Genomic DNA, 13,583 nt, shown 5'->3' with positions numbered 1-13,583 from the left:
CAAAAATAATGCAAGAAAACCAAAACAAATAAAGAACTCCTTTCAGTTTTTTCTGTCCTAATCAGGCCTACAAAACAGGATACAAGATAAAAAGCTGCAAATACCTATTCAAAAGGGCAACTTGTCCATTTTGTAGCATATATCAGCATAATAGCAATGTCAGCAACAATATAAGATATATGTAGATTATTCGAAATATAAGTACTTTCTCTCTTTTTAACCACAGAAAACTTCTTTTGTGTAACTCCAATCTGTTCAAGCATTTAGCTGAAGTAAACCATTTGCACCAATTTAAAACAAATAATCCATTGTGACAGCAAAAGCTCAAATATCACATACTGAACCATGCATTCATAACTTTGATCTACCATAGCTCCAAGATGAAGCAATGCTTTCAAGCAGGCCCCCCATGCCATCAAGTGAAACACCAAAAAGAAAGCATGCATTGCCCCAGGAGATTAAAAAGACTTGATTCTTAACAGGAGGAGAAGTGATAAAGAAACATTCTGTCCAAACCAACCACTTTTCAAGAAAGTGTTAATTCACTGAAGACAAAACAGAGTTCACTCCACTTACCCGAAGTACACGACAAACCTTTCCGTCTCTACCCTGTCAATACAGTTTAAAAAAAAAAAAAAAGGAAATGGGGAAAGGAATGAAGTGCAATTTTACCGGAATGTCAGTAATATTAATCTTAGGAAAGAATAATAATAAATCAAATCTCTCTCTTTTTTTTTTTTTCTCTTCCAAAAGCTAATAATATTTATTTCATGGGAACCCTACTTGCTTAGCATTTTCCTGCTGATTAATGTTAGCAAGAGGCTTGGGGAGAATTCCCACTTTGGGGAGATGACCCCATGATAAATTCAGCAAGTGAAGACCCACTTAAGGCATTCTCTACGAAACTCTCCTTCAAGAGCTAGATTATTACCAAGCTCTGTCCACACTCACACAGCACAACAGCCAGCTAGGTTTTATTTAACCACATTTTTAACTAATTAGCACCTTTAATTACACAGAAAAACACACACACAAAAAAAACTAAAAAAAGAAACACAACTTTATGTTGTGTTTAGGATATACTGTTTCATAAATCTGCCACAATAGTAACATAAATTGATAGACATAACAGGAGTTATAATAGTTACATATCAAAAACTACTTTGGCAGAGAATCACATCAAACTTTAGGACAATTCTTCAGTTAGGTTACTCAAGTAAAATACACAGAATAAAATAGTATTTTCTAAAATTTTAATTCATACAGTATTGGTCAAGCACTTAAAATTATCACATCTAGTCAGATGAACAGCCATCCATTTCTGGCAATAGCAATAGTGCATACGGAATTTGTTAATCTGGAATAGATTTATTTGATATAAAATGTGTATCTTATATCAAAATACCATAACCAAATAATCACAACAGTTACAAAGCAAAATTCAGACTCAAATAATGTTAAAGGTTCTTATTCACTGTAGACAAGAAATCACTCAAAATTTTGAGAGAATACATTCGCAGACACGGTCTTTTAAACAGAGAATTAGTGGAAATTTCATCATTTATTCTAGCAAGGCTAGATTGTAGATATTCTTTAGATATGATATATACATCCTTTCTCACTTCCTTCCAAAACATCGTAAAAGTATTCCAAAGTCAGCAATGCCTTAAAATATATTAAAAAGCCAAAAAAGAACATTCTGAAGTTGGTGACACTAAGAGTTCTATTCCTGGGTGGCTCATAATGGAATTTATAACACAGAATACAACAATACATCAGAAACGTCACAGTGGAGATAATACTCCTATCAGCTTCAGAGAGTTACGCTGAATAACTCCAAATGAAGCAGTCACAAGGTACAATAAAGTCTGCACCCCGAGATGCTCTTTGAAAGGACTGAGAATAAATCACTACTTTTAAAAAGGCAGTGACAGTTTCTGGGAACTCTGTATTTAGCAAATAAAGCAAGGAGTAAGATTCAGTTCATCATCTATCAAAGAAAATCACAGTTCAGAAGGTTTTCTACATTCAAATCCCAATTTTGCCACTGCTCTGACATATTAGAGGTTTCAAAAAACTAATACATTAGCCTATGTAAAAAGGGTATAATAGTAGCTAGGTTTAGATGGCCACCTTTGAGTAGGTGTTAAGTGAACAGCTAATGTCATGCACAATAGGTATCCAGACATCCACAGCATCTGAACTGCTCACACAAATTCTTCTAACAGAGTATACATCCCTAGTAAAAGTTAAATGAAAAAATCAGCAAGAAGCAGGAAAAGAGAAAAAGTGAAAGTTTTTAAGGAAGGTACATTTGAAACACACACAAGTGTTCTCATAGATTTGCTTTTTGTTTTCCTAGGAGTGAAAAAAAAAAAAAAGCTTCCTTCTATTCCCCATTTAGAACAATTCCATAGTAATAATTCTACATTACTCATACCACAGTCCTGCAAATTTCTGTCCAGTTAATAAAACAGTATTTTATTTTGGGTCCATGTAGCTGTCACATAGTTAATCTACTTAGGTAGGGGTCAAACAGCCAACCAGAGCTTATAGCACACTGCTGAGACTCTCAGTGAGAACCTTAAACACCATTTATGTGTGGCAGGGCTCTAAATGCACTAAGAGGCCTTCATTGCCCTGAGCAGCCACACATGCAGCCTCTACCCCTTCGTGTGCCCTGAGCCTCAAGGGTTCCTCCAGCCCAGCCTTGCCTGCTACTCTCTGACAACAGTCAAGAGCAGCATCCTCACAAGCCATCAGCACACACCGCCCTTTTGTCATGGAAGCAAATACTTCCAAATTCCATACAACACATACGATCAGCTCAGTGCTGTTTCAGCCCTTATATACGGGAGAGCAGCCATTCGGGGCTCTGACAACAGAATAGAAGATGCAATTCACAGCACCCACAAGGATAGTTCCCTGCTGACACCCGGATTGGCACAGATTACATGCTCTCGCAGCTTTGAGGATGCCAACTCAGCATTCAATTGCTCTATATCAAAGACCAGGCACAGAAGAAGAAATTTACATATGACAAATATAATACAAAATGACTAATCATTAGGGAAATTGTATCTCAAAGTTCTGAAGCAAACATTTTGAAAGACACACGAGAAACTTAATTGCAAGTGTGAATCTGCATTACTATTCCTATTAAAGTCATGCTTCTTTAAAAATCTTTCTTTTTATCACAGAAGCTTAGAAAAGGTGAATTCAAATTGCCTGTGGAATGTTGTCCAATTTGCTTCCTAGGCTAGTACTCAATAGTAAGCCGAATTTTAATTTTGGAGGGATTATTTACTGATTTAATTAGTGACAGGAGCTAGATCTAAAAAACAGTATTTAAAGTAGGATTTGCCAATATTACAAATTCCACAGTGCTTCTTATCAGAGAAGCACCTCCAATACAGGTTTAACCCATGATATATTTAATTTTGGAAGCAATTTTAATTTTTGTTATTCATAGCAGGAGATGCATCACGTCAAATTTTGAAAAGCAATAAAACCTAGCAGTAGGTGGCCAGTAGTAGTTATTCCAATCTTCTATTCCTATTTCCAAGCAACTCTTTCCCTTTCAAAAGAAAGTCTGATGAAATCCTTAAAGAGAAGCTCAACCTTTTGCACTGAGATAATTGATATAATAGCACATATATAATTTAATAGTAAATTTGCTTTTGTAAGAAATATAAGTTTTGAAGGAGACACTAAGCAAAGGACAAACAAACCACCAAGTTAGGAGAAAGAGAGGTAAATTAGAGAGTAAATTACTGTTTCTTTGCATTCCAGCGCAGGGAGCAACACACAGCCTCACTTGAGCCCTGAATTAAGGTACCTCTACAGTATGAGAGGCTTTGAACAAGCCTTCTATGATTAAATGAGTTTCTGCAATGAAGTAATCTCTTGTACTCAAAAATGTTAAAAACTATCAGGTATTTCACAACTAGTCAAAGTATCTTCTATTTGCAATTTTGAAAAATCGCTTCATAACTCATGTTTTAAATGCACTTGTGGAAAGATTTTCAGTTTGTGGAAACTTGTATCATACCATGAAAGTAACTGGACCTATAAAATTCCTAATATGATACTACATATAGTAGATAAGGATTTAGGTCATAACATGTATGTGTGTGTGTGGATCTGTTCTGGTATCCTAAATATACCACTGATCACTGATACTACATATAGTAGATAAGGATTTAGGTCATAACATGTATGTGTGTGTGTGGATCTGTTCTGGTATCCTAAATCAAATGAGTTATGACTCAAAAAATCTAAGTGCCTAAGGAAACAGTCATTTATTTACTATCACTTTCACAAATTATAATGACTATCAGTATATTGCTTAGTTAAGAGTTTCCCAAATCCCCAGTCACCAAACCAAAGCTGTGTAGCTGCACTTCAACTGAAGTGATGACAGCTGCCAGTAACAGGATGCAGTGTGCAGGAGAAAATAACAGTAAGCAGATTTTTTTCCAACTGATTTCTGTTTGTGCTTACCAGGTAAAATGAACAACCCTAGTATGTATATACACTTTCACAAAGCATACACACAATTTCCATGGCCTGTTCCACCTACATTCAGCAAGAAGACCGAAGCCTTTTCTTTGTCATACAGATTTCACTACAGACATCTGGCTTTACTTATGTTTGGTCTCAATTCAGGCCTATTCAGATATGGGCAGGCATTCAACCTGAAGCTGCTCCTAAAAAAAAAAATAAATAAACACGAAGAAGCTTCAGCAGGTAGAAGATTGTCTTGCTTCTTTATTACCTATCTGTGTTCTTTGGAAGCACATTCTTCACACTATGCATTGGCCTTTACTTAATGTACTTAATTGGGAATTATTTTTAATTTCTATAGCCTATGAAGGGAGGCCATGAAGTAAGACAGAAAAATATTATTTACAAAGCTTTGAAAAATTCTTTTATAGACACAGATGTTCTTTAAAACATAAACTGCCTTAACAACATACTAAGTTGCAGTTAACATAACTTTGATAAAACTAATTACTATTTTATCCGAGCTACTACAAGGTGAAATAATTATAATGATTATGAACAATTGCTATGTCTAAATTTCAACAACAGTTCTCACATGCTCTGTTTTCCTACAGGCTGGTGCTACAATGTGCTCGCAGCACAGTGCATCTTTGTTTTCATTCTAATAGACTACGACCGGGAGGTGCTGGATGCCAGCCTTGGAAACTGAACGCTTTCATTCATCCAGAGAATAGAAACCATGCAGAAAGCAAGAGTGCAAGCTTACACACATAACCATGCCAGTATCCTTCAACCTTGATTTGAAGAGTCATCTCTAGTACTAAAACGATGATCTCTACAGTCATTTCATTCTTGGCTCATGCTAACGTCAGAGTTGCCAGATCTCACCCACATGCTCACGAGATACTAGCCAGGTCTAGAGAAACATTTAGATTTTCTCTTTTCCTCATTCACCTTTTTCTAGGCCAGACCACCTGTTCATTACTTCACTCTCTGACCTTGCCAAGTGTGGGAAAGCTGCTCACTGTTGGCACACTTTACACCAGTCACTTCTTGATCATCAGAACCTGCTACCTCCACCACACAGAGAAAACGCAGACAAGTGGTTATATTTGTTCAGCTGCCAGGTCAACCCTTATTATAGCCATCATTATGGAGCGAGAGTCTAGGGTCTCTGACCAGAATAAATAGAAGGCCGTAATTTCACACACCCGCTCTGCTCTCAGAATTGAAAGAGCTGCCCTTGTACACTATCCACTTCCTCTAGCTACAGTATTTGTTTCCTTCCCTTCCTCTTAGCACTCTTGGTCACCTTAAGTAATTTCTTTATATCTGTAATCACCATTTTTAATTTTAGTTTCCCTCCCTATCCCAGAAACACTAATGAATTCTTTGAGAGAAAATAGTTTCATCTGCAGGACTCCTTACAATAGCATCTCTTTGCTTTTGTCTTCAACAGGTTTGCCTTTTAAGTGCACTGAAGTAGCCAAAGCAGAATGAAATAACACATTCCTCATTAAATGCATCTTCCAGACAGATTTTCCTGGGGCAGGCTGACCTGAGGTAGAAAAACATCTTTCTTTTGAAGCAGAATAACATTTTAAAAACAGGCTTTCCAGAGGAGGATCTTCCAATCATCAGCAACAGCTGAGAAGCTGGTCGCCTACTGTTTGATCATGTGCAGCTGCCATGAGTATCTGCATTGAAACTTCCAGCTGAAGTTCCAACAGGAACTTTACACTTGCTGTGAATTCTCCTTATGAATAAGGTAAATATTATGGAAATTCTGAGTGTCATATATGGATGTTGCTACTGACAGATCCCAGAAACAAACATTGGTATGTCTCCGGCAAAATTGGAAAAATGCTCCTTAGGTTAAGAGAAGGTAAAAAAGCAAGCCTAGTAGCATTTCTAAGCCATATATGTATAAAAAAAACAATGGGGTTGTTGGAAGCAGAATAGAATACAGAGCCAAGAATCTTTTGTTGCAGGTAATTCCAAGAAGGAGGATGCTCCTGGATATACACTAATGAAATCATTCTGAGTAATGTTCAAAAGCAGATAATAGGATTTCCTGAGGTTCATTACAACCTGGATTGTCCTATAATTCTGATCCAATGCAGAAGGGAGACTAGCACGCTGTGCTTCAGAAACACCATTACTATCTGTGTAACAGACGACTGCAGTAATAGTCATTCTAGACTATTTCTGAAACTGACTTGTAATGTAAATATCTAATTATAAAGAATGAGCAATACTGAACAGACATCTCTGTTTGGTAGACAATCAACAGGAAACTGATACAATTCCTCAAACTAGTTATATACCCCTTTTGACAGAAATACAGTTCTGTGCTGCTTTTTACTTTTCCCTTAGTATATGTCACTAAGCATTCCATTTCTGTAATAAATAAAAAAACTATACAGAACCATATAACGTAGAAAAAAACTATAAAACCTAAAAAGGAAAATAACAAATTATGAGAGATGAAGTAAGAACTTTCTAAACAGCATGCATACAGTACTTTCATCAAAATCAAAAGAAAAATAAGTCATTAGGTAATAAATATGACAGTTTACCTCCAGCCAAAAAAGAGCTCATACAAAGCCTGAATCAAGAACCTAAAGTTCCTCAGGGCATTTATCAATACAATGTATGTAATGCCTTATATATAAATCATTACATTTGATCCATGTGAATGCAGACTATGGTACAATACCTGTCCAAAGTCAATAAAACAGTTTCATTCATTTCAGGTATATCATCAGCTTTAATAGTAATGTTGATTGTAGTATCACTTTGTCCAGGTAGGAACACAACAGATCCATTAAAAGGGCTTATATCATCATGTGTTACTGCTTTTTGATTAAGACCAGAAGGTTTCAAACTCCAGAACACAGTTGCTTGACCATCAGTCCCATCTCTGTGCAATGCAATGGAAACCTACAAAACACAAAAAACTGTCACGACTTCTTAAATACAGAAATAACTGCTCCCTCACAAATTAATATTCAACTGTGAGCTTCAAAATGCTCAGTTTACTTTTTTTTCCACTCATACGCATATGTATAAGGTGTAGCACCTATTAAATCAATGATGTTTTCTCAATGAACATTGCTATATTAAGCCTAAACACTTTTTATTCATGTACAAATGCTATATATACATACAATGGAGAAGACAGAAAAACATTTTACAGTTTATTCATATGACAAATCACGAGGCAATCAAGTACAAGCAGCTTTGTGTGACTGATTCAACCAGTTATCACTTTAAGACACAAGATAAATTTTAAAAATAATTACCAAAATTTTATTTGGTCATTACAGTACAGCCTTATCATGTAATCTCTTTAACATAATTAGCTAACTTAATTTGAAAAAATAGAAGTTATCTGAGTCAGGATTTATGGGAAGATTTTAATAAAGACAATTAAGAAAAAAACAAAAATGTAGGAAAAAAATACAAGTATTTCCCCAGCTGGAACTAAAGCACTCAGATGGATTCCAATGCTTTTGAAAATTCTTCTTAGAGTTCTCAGAAACTTGCAAAGCAAAACTGTGGAAAAAATGTGTCCAATTGTGCCCAGACAGCAAATTCTACATTAATGTGCAAGCTGTAAGACTCACAACCATTTCTACAAACATTATGATGTCATTCCTGCTTTACACAACTAAATTCTGCACCGGTAAGAGAATTCAAGATTGTCTACGGTATACTTTTTGTGCAAGTATCACTGACTAACTGGATGCTTGCAAGGACACCAAGGGCCAACCTTACTTTTCTTTCAAGCAAGAGATTGTTTGGAATCAGGAATAAACATATAAGGAGGATTTTCTTCACGTTACTTTTCAAACACGACAATGAATTTAGCCAACTTTGGCTTGTCCAAATAAACTTTCCATGAAAAAGGACAATATATAAAAGGAAAAAAAAAAGAGGCTTACTTACCTCTGTAGCAGGGGAATCTTCTGGCTCAGAAAGAATAATTGGAAGATTGCTAGTAAAGCCAATTTCTCCATTTGCAATATCAGGAGTAATCCTCAGAGAAATATTTCGAATCTCACCTAATCTAGGACTCACTGGTGGGATCAGGGGAATTCTATTCACCAGCTCAACTTTTTCCAGCTGCAAGAAAAAGTAACCCTAAATTGAGAAACAAGATGCCTTGTACCAGATGGTACCAAATGGAAGCAATTCTGACATTTCAAAATAATTTTCATAGGCAACAAGCAAAATGTGTACAGAAAAAAAAAGTGAGCACACTAGCACTACTGCTGTTTTAAAAATCTAGAAGAGAACGTGTCAAATAAATGGAAGTGGATATTATTGAGTTTTGCCAGTAGAGCAATGTACATCATGGACAAATGATATTAGCAGAACTAACTAAGCGGAGATGCAGGAAGAGAGGGAGACTGAATGCATACAACTTCCCAATCAGCCTCATTTCTACACTTCTGAGCAACAATGTTGATTTCATGAGTACCTTAAGTTATTGTCTTAATTTCATTTTTGGACCATGTGTTAATAAAAATCTACTGGTGTCATTGGAACTGTAATAATTCATTGCTTCAGAAACAGCCCATATGCTGAGGAAACCCATATAAAGAGCCAGCCAGTCTATTTTCCTCGCTCATGCAACTTAAAGCAATTTCCTATCCATTTATGATTACTAATACACTAGAATTTCATTCAGGATTGAAATTCAGCATAATATTTCAAAACTGCCTTCTCCTCTTGTGTTCTTTTATTTCTGATGCTTTATTGATACTAAAAGGAAATAAAACAAAGTCTATCTCCTTTCTTGATCTGGGCAGTATTACTAAATCTAGCAGCAATATTGACATAAACAGGCAGGTCCCACTTTCATTACCACTTATGTTTTTCAAGTATTATTTATACCATTAAATTCTGTCTACAAACATCACTACAGAATATTTTCCATAACTGATCTGAATGCATTTCAGCAAATGCTTCACTGAAGTATAAAGCCCTCAGTGACACTCACCGTTTAACTCTCACAAAAATATATTTTCTTGGGCTTATCAGATATTGCCATGGAGTAAAATTTTATCACAAAAAAATGGTTTTATTTAGATCCGTATAGAAATCATGAATTATCATATCTCTCTAAGATTTTTAAAGTCTTTCAATTCTTAACCTCAAACGACAGACGTGCTGCCCCATACTTTGCACCACAAAAATATCTGTATACATTTCATTTGATAATAGTGAAAATGTTTTATAAATATTATATTTAGTAAAGGATTCTCAACCATGTCAGCTAGTTATTGAGAGTCTGAAGGGGGAACAAACTGGGGGCTCTGTGAAATATTCTTTGCTTCAGTTGCTTTATAAGCTATCTTTTCAAGCAAGCCCTGACAGTCTACAGGTGGATCACTATGCATTTGTGCAGCCCAGTAAAGTTCCTTAAATACTCTAAAACTTTTATGTATGCATACATACAAGTATATGTATGCAAGTATGTATAGATATACGTATGAAGCACACAAATGGCTTGTATGCTTCTGATCCTGGATAATACCTCTGGGATAAAAGTAGAGATTAATGAAAAACCAAACATATCTTTTTCAACATTTTCTTTAATAACTTTTAAAGCAGAAGAGCTCATGAGGAACAAAAGCTTTGTGAATTGAATAATAATGAATAGCTTATTGCATTAATTTTCACTATTAGCCTTCCTGTCCATGCCAAAAATTACATCTCAGACTACAATAGGTTATTTAACAGAGGACGTCACTGAAGAATGTTAATCTCACTTCTTCAGTTCTCTACCCATTCTTTAGTTCTATTTGAGCTTCGTTTCCTCTCTCCCACCCAAATTCTCAAGTTTATCCTTTATTGTGCTTAGCACAGGCTCTGTAATCTTCTCATTCTAAACATGTTTCCTGAGCTTATCATTTACTCACAATGTAGAAGGATTGTCATAGTGACAAATCGCTCTTTCTTTTATATGAATTTCTAAATGCATTGTTTGTGAAGCAAAGCCCCTCTGATTTAGTTTATTCAAGCACGAAGATGTTTACGGTTCATGGAGAAAGTACCGGAAAAAAATTTTGGAAACTACAGTTAAAAAATCTTGATGAAGTGCATCAAATTGCAGAACACGATACATTCTAAAATACTTAACATGCGTCTTTTTCAAATCCCACATTTCATGATATTTAAATTATATATTTTAAATTTCTTAGAATTCTCTTCTAGATCTTTCAGATCTCTAGCACGTTGTACACACACGAATCTATTCTAGTACTCCAAAAGACAAATTTAAGTTTAAATGAAAAAAAATGCATATATTGCAATATTTTCTGGTCAAAATTCTTCTCCATCCTCCCTTCTCTTTTTTTGCAATCAGAATAGAGAAGGGAAAAACCTCTTAAAGCTTCCCAGAAGCAATTGAAACATTTTTGGCAAAGCATAAATAAATAAATAAATGCTTTAAATTCAAATATTTAAAATTAACAACTTTCATTTGAAATCTCTAAAGAAGTCTGACTTAAAATGAAACAATACAAAGGGTCTCTGTGATTTGTTCTGGCATGTGCTAAGTCCCCCTCTTATTTCTGGGTATTAATTTTAACCTCTGGGTTCTTCATCCCCAAAGCATCACAGTGGCACAGTCAATCACAGCAGGTATAATTTATGAGGGAGCTTTGACTGCAGTGTAGAGTGTAATATAGTGTAGAGGGTAATAAATACAATCTATAATGTTTCACAGCAGTATTTCTGAACACAGATATGCTAAGCATTAAATGAACTTGGTTTTCCCCAGTGAAAGTTTAACGTCTTTACTGGAAAGCATTTTTTTTTTCTTCAAACTTTTTTTTTTCCCTTGAAAACTCATTTTCTGTCCCCCTCAAAGAAAAGTTTAGTGAAAGCTTTTCCTTTAATTATAATTCATTCAATTATAATTAACTATGGCAGAAGATCCTCTCTTCAAAATTCATATGGAAAAAATAGGGAAAGAAATGCATACGAACAACAATAAAAACTATACAAAGAAAAGTGGAAAATACACTTTTTAAATTCTCTGGCCAGATTAATAGGTAAATGAAACGGCATACGGGTCATTACTCTTAATTTATACTTCCCAGCTTGTCATTATCAGATTTGTCATATTATGTGAATTAATTGTTGAAACTTTAATTTGATTGAATTCAAAGCCAAGCGGTAGACAAATAAACATACCTCAAACTTAACTTTTGCAAAATTGATCTTTTGTTGAATGTCACAATTACTACCTAAATTCTGGTATAACAGTATATTTGAAAAGCTTATGCAATTATTAAATAACAATTTGAAATAGAACCATCTATGGCATATTAATGGAAATTGTCTCTTTAGAACAGTTGTGTTTCTTAGTTCCAGATCTAAGGTTATTTACCACATTGGTCATTTTAAATACATTCAAATACAAGGAGTTAAAGTGGATGAAGAGAAACACAACAACAAAAACAAAATACCTGAATGAGGAAATGAGCACCATTTTGAAGAAATGCATCATTTCTTATTGGTATATTTACAGTATCTTGGGCTTTCCCTTCTGGAAAGGTGAGAATGCTTTTTTGAGACGTATTTAGAATGCCATCTTTTGCTCTCCCTGGGTCCAGAGCTCCAGACGGAATGTAGAGAGCAGTATAAACCAACCGCACATCTCCAACTGTTCCTCTCTGCCTTGCAAAGCTCAAGGATAAGAAGCGTCCCATTGGATTGCTTTCAATCTTCTGATTCTCCATAGGATAAAATTTTATTACACCATAAACATCATCACTGTCCTGAATGTAAAACAAAAGCTGCGAGAAAAAAAAAAAAAAAAAGAAATCATCAGACCTTTCTTCTCCTTAGTGAATCAGTAGTCAGGGAAGCAAATACATTGATAACCCCTAAGGGTTCATTGTACACAAGCTGCGCAACATGTAGGGTGATGGCTTTCCCACTGTACTTGATCCATGTGCCAGGAGGAGCTTGGAATGACTGATTTCCTTCATTCAGCAGGCAAAATAAACAATTTAAAAACGTTTCTTATCGTGCAAAAAAATCATTTTATTCACCAAGTTCATTCCAACCATTTTTATGTAAAAGCAAGTAGGGACACGAGCCACAAAACTGGCAGCAGCGTTAGTCCCTCTTTATTTAACAATTCAGAGCTTATTCTTAATCACCAACCTATCTTCTCCAAGCTGTTAGTCTGTGTGAAATAGTCCCTAAGAGAGCAAATGAGCAGAGAACATAGCTTTCCTGGGAGATCAACCCCAAAGCCATCTCTTAGCAAGCTGAAGACAGAAATTTTGCAGTGCTATGCATGATGGAAAATGACCACAGCTTTTTGCTACCTCTCTAAAAAAGATCTGCCTTTGTATACTGTATTAAGACAAATAATTTGAATATGGCTTTACTTGCCAAAAATAAATGAAGGATTAGCTCCCTTGGTTTATATTCAAGCACAAACCCTTCACCAGTTGAACCAATGTTATCAGAACTGAAAAAGCCCCCTAATGCCCACTTCTCCCTCCCCTGGAAGATGTCCCAAAAGCAGACTCACCTCTAATGGATCGCTGACTTCTGCTCCTCCCCGTATGGTATGGGCCAGAAGTTTGAGCAGATAGGGCTCTGCCTCCTCTGGTATATCATCATTGATAATGTGCAGAGGAACTGCTGCCAGCATCTGGCCTTGGCCAAAACATAACTCCCCAGACTCTGGAATGAGGTCTGCAGTCACAGGTGAGGGATCGCTACTGTTACGGGTTATGATCCAGGTGACAGAAACATTGCCATGTGTTCCACCATTTCTTACAATTGTGATCCCTTCAAACCTAAGGTTTTAATGAAAATAAGACCCCTCAATAGATAATTATAATTAATCTCGGTTTAGTTACTTATCTATTCTCTGACAGATTACACTTTCAATGGGAATAGTTTAACTGCAGAAGTGGCATTTAAGCGGGGAATTAAACATTGTAAAATCCTATGTGTACACTCTTCTTATACAGCTCTTACTCATGAGCGCTCTATAGTATTCCTGCAGATATTTATAAAAGCTTGTTTTGTTTACAGTA

The 13,583-nt window shown here is 35.5% G+C and overlaps 1 protein-coding gene across 1 annotated transcript in view; it reads right to left on the bottom strand.

The window, feature by feature from the left end:
* ADGRV1 (adhesion G protein-coupled receptor V1) overlaps positions 1-13,583 on the bottom strand; it is a 235,298-nt gene that overhangs the window by 212,315 nt on the left and 9,400 nt on the right. Inside the window, exons 7-11 of the mRNA XM_088519599.1 lie at positions 13,070-13,340; positions 11,991-12,320; positions 8,458-8,634; positions 7,226-7,449; positions 577-609 (exon numbers count right to left, since the gene is read on the bottom strand). Coding sequence (XP_088375725.1) covers positions 577-609; positions 7,226-7,449; positions 8,458-8,634; positions 11,991-12,320; positions 13,070-13,340 — 1,035 coding nt within the window. The remainder of the gene's footprint in view (positions 1-576; positions 610-7,225; positions 7,450-8,457; positions 8,635-11,990; positions 12,321-13,069; positions 13,341-13,583) is intronic.

Source organism: Tinamus guttatus, unplaced genomic scaffold (genome assembly GCF_059628265.1).
Source record: "Tinamus guttatus ecotype Peru unplaced genomic scaffold, ASM5962826v1 Tinamus_guttatus_pri_ptg000062l, whole genome shotgun sequence".
NCBI lineage: Eukaryota > Metazoa > Chordata > Aves > Tinamiformes > Tinamidae > Tinamus > Tinamus guttatus.
Note: the sequence above shows the minus strand (reverse complement) of the source record. Positions and strands in the feature narration are given on the sequence as shown.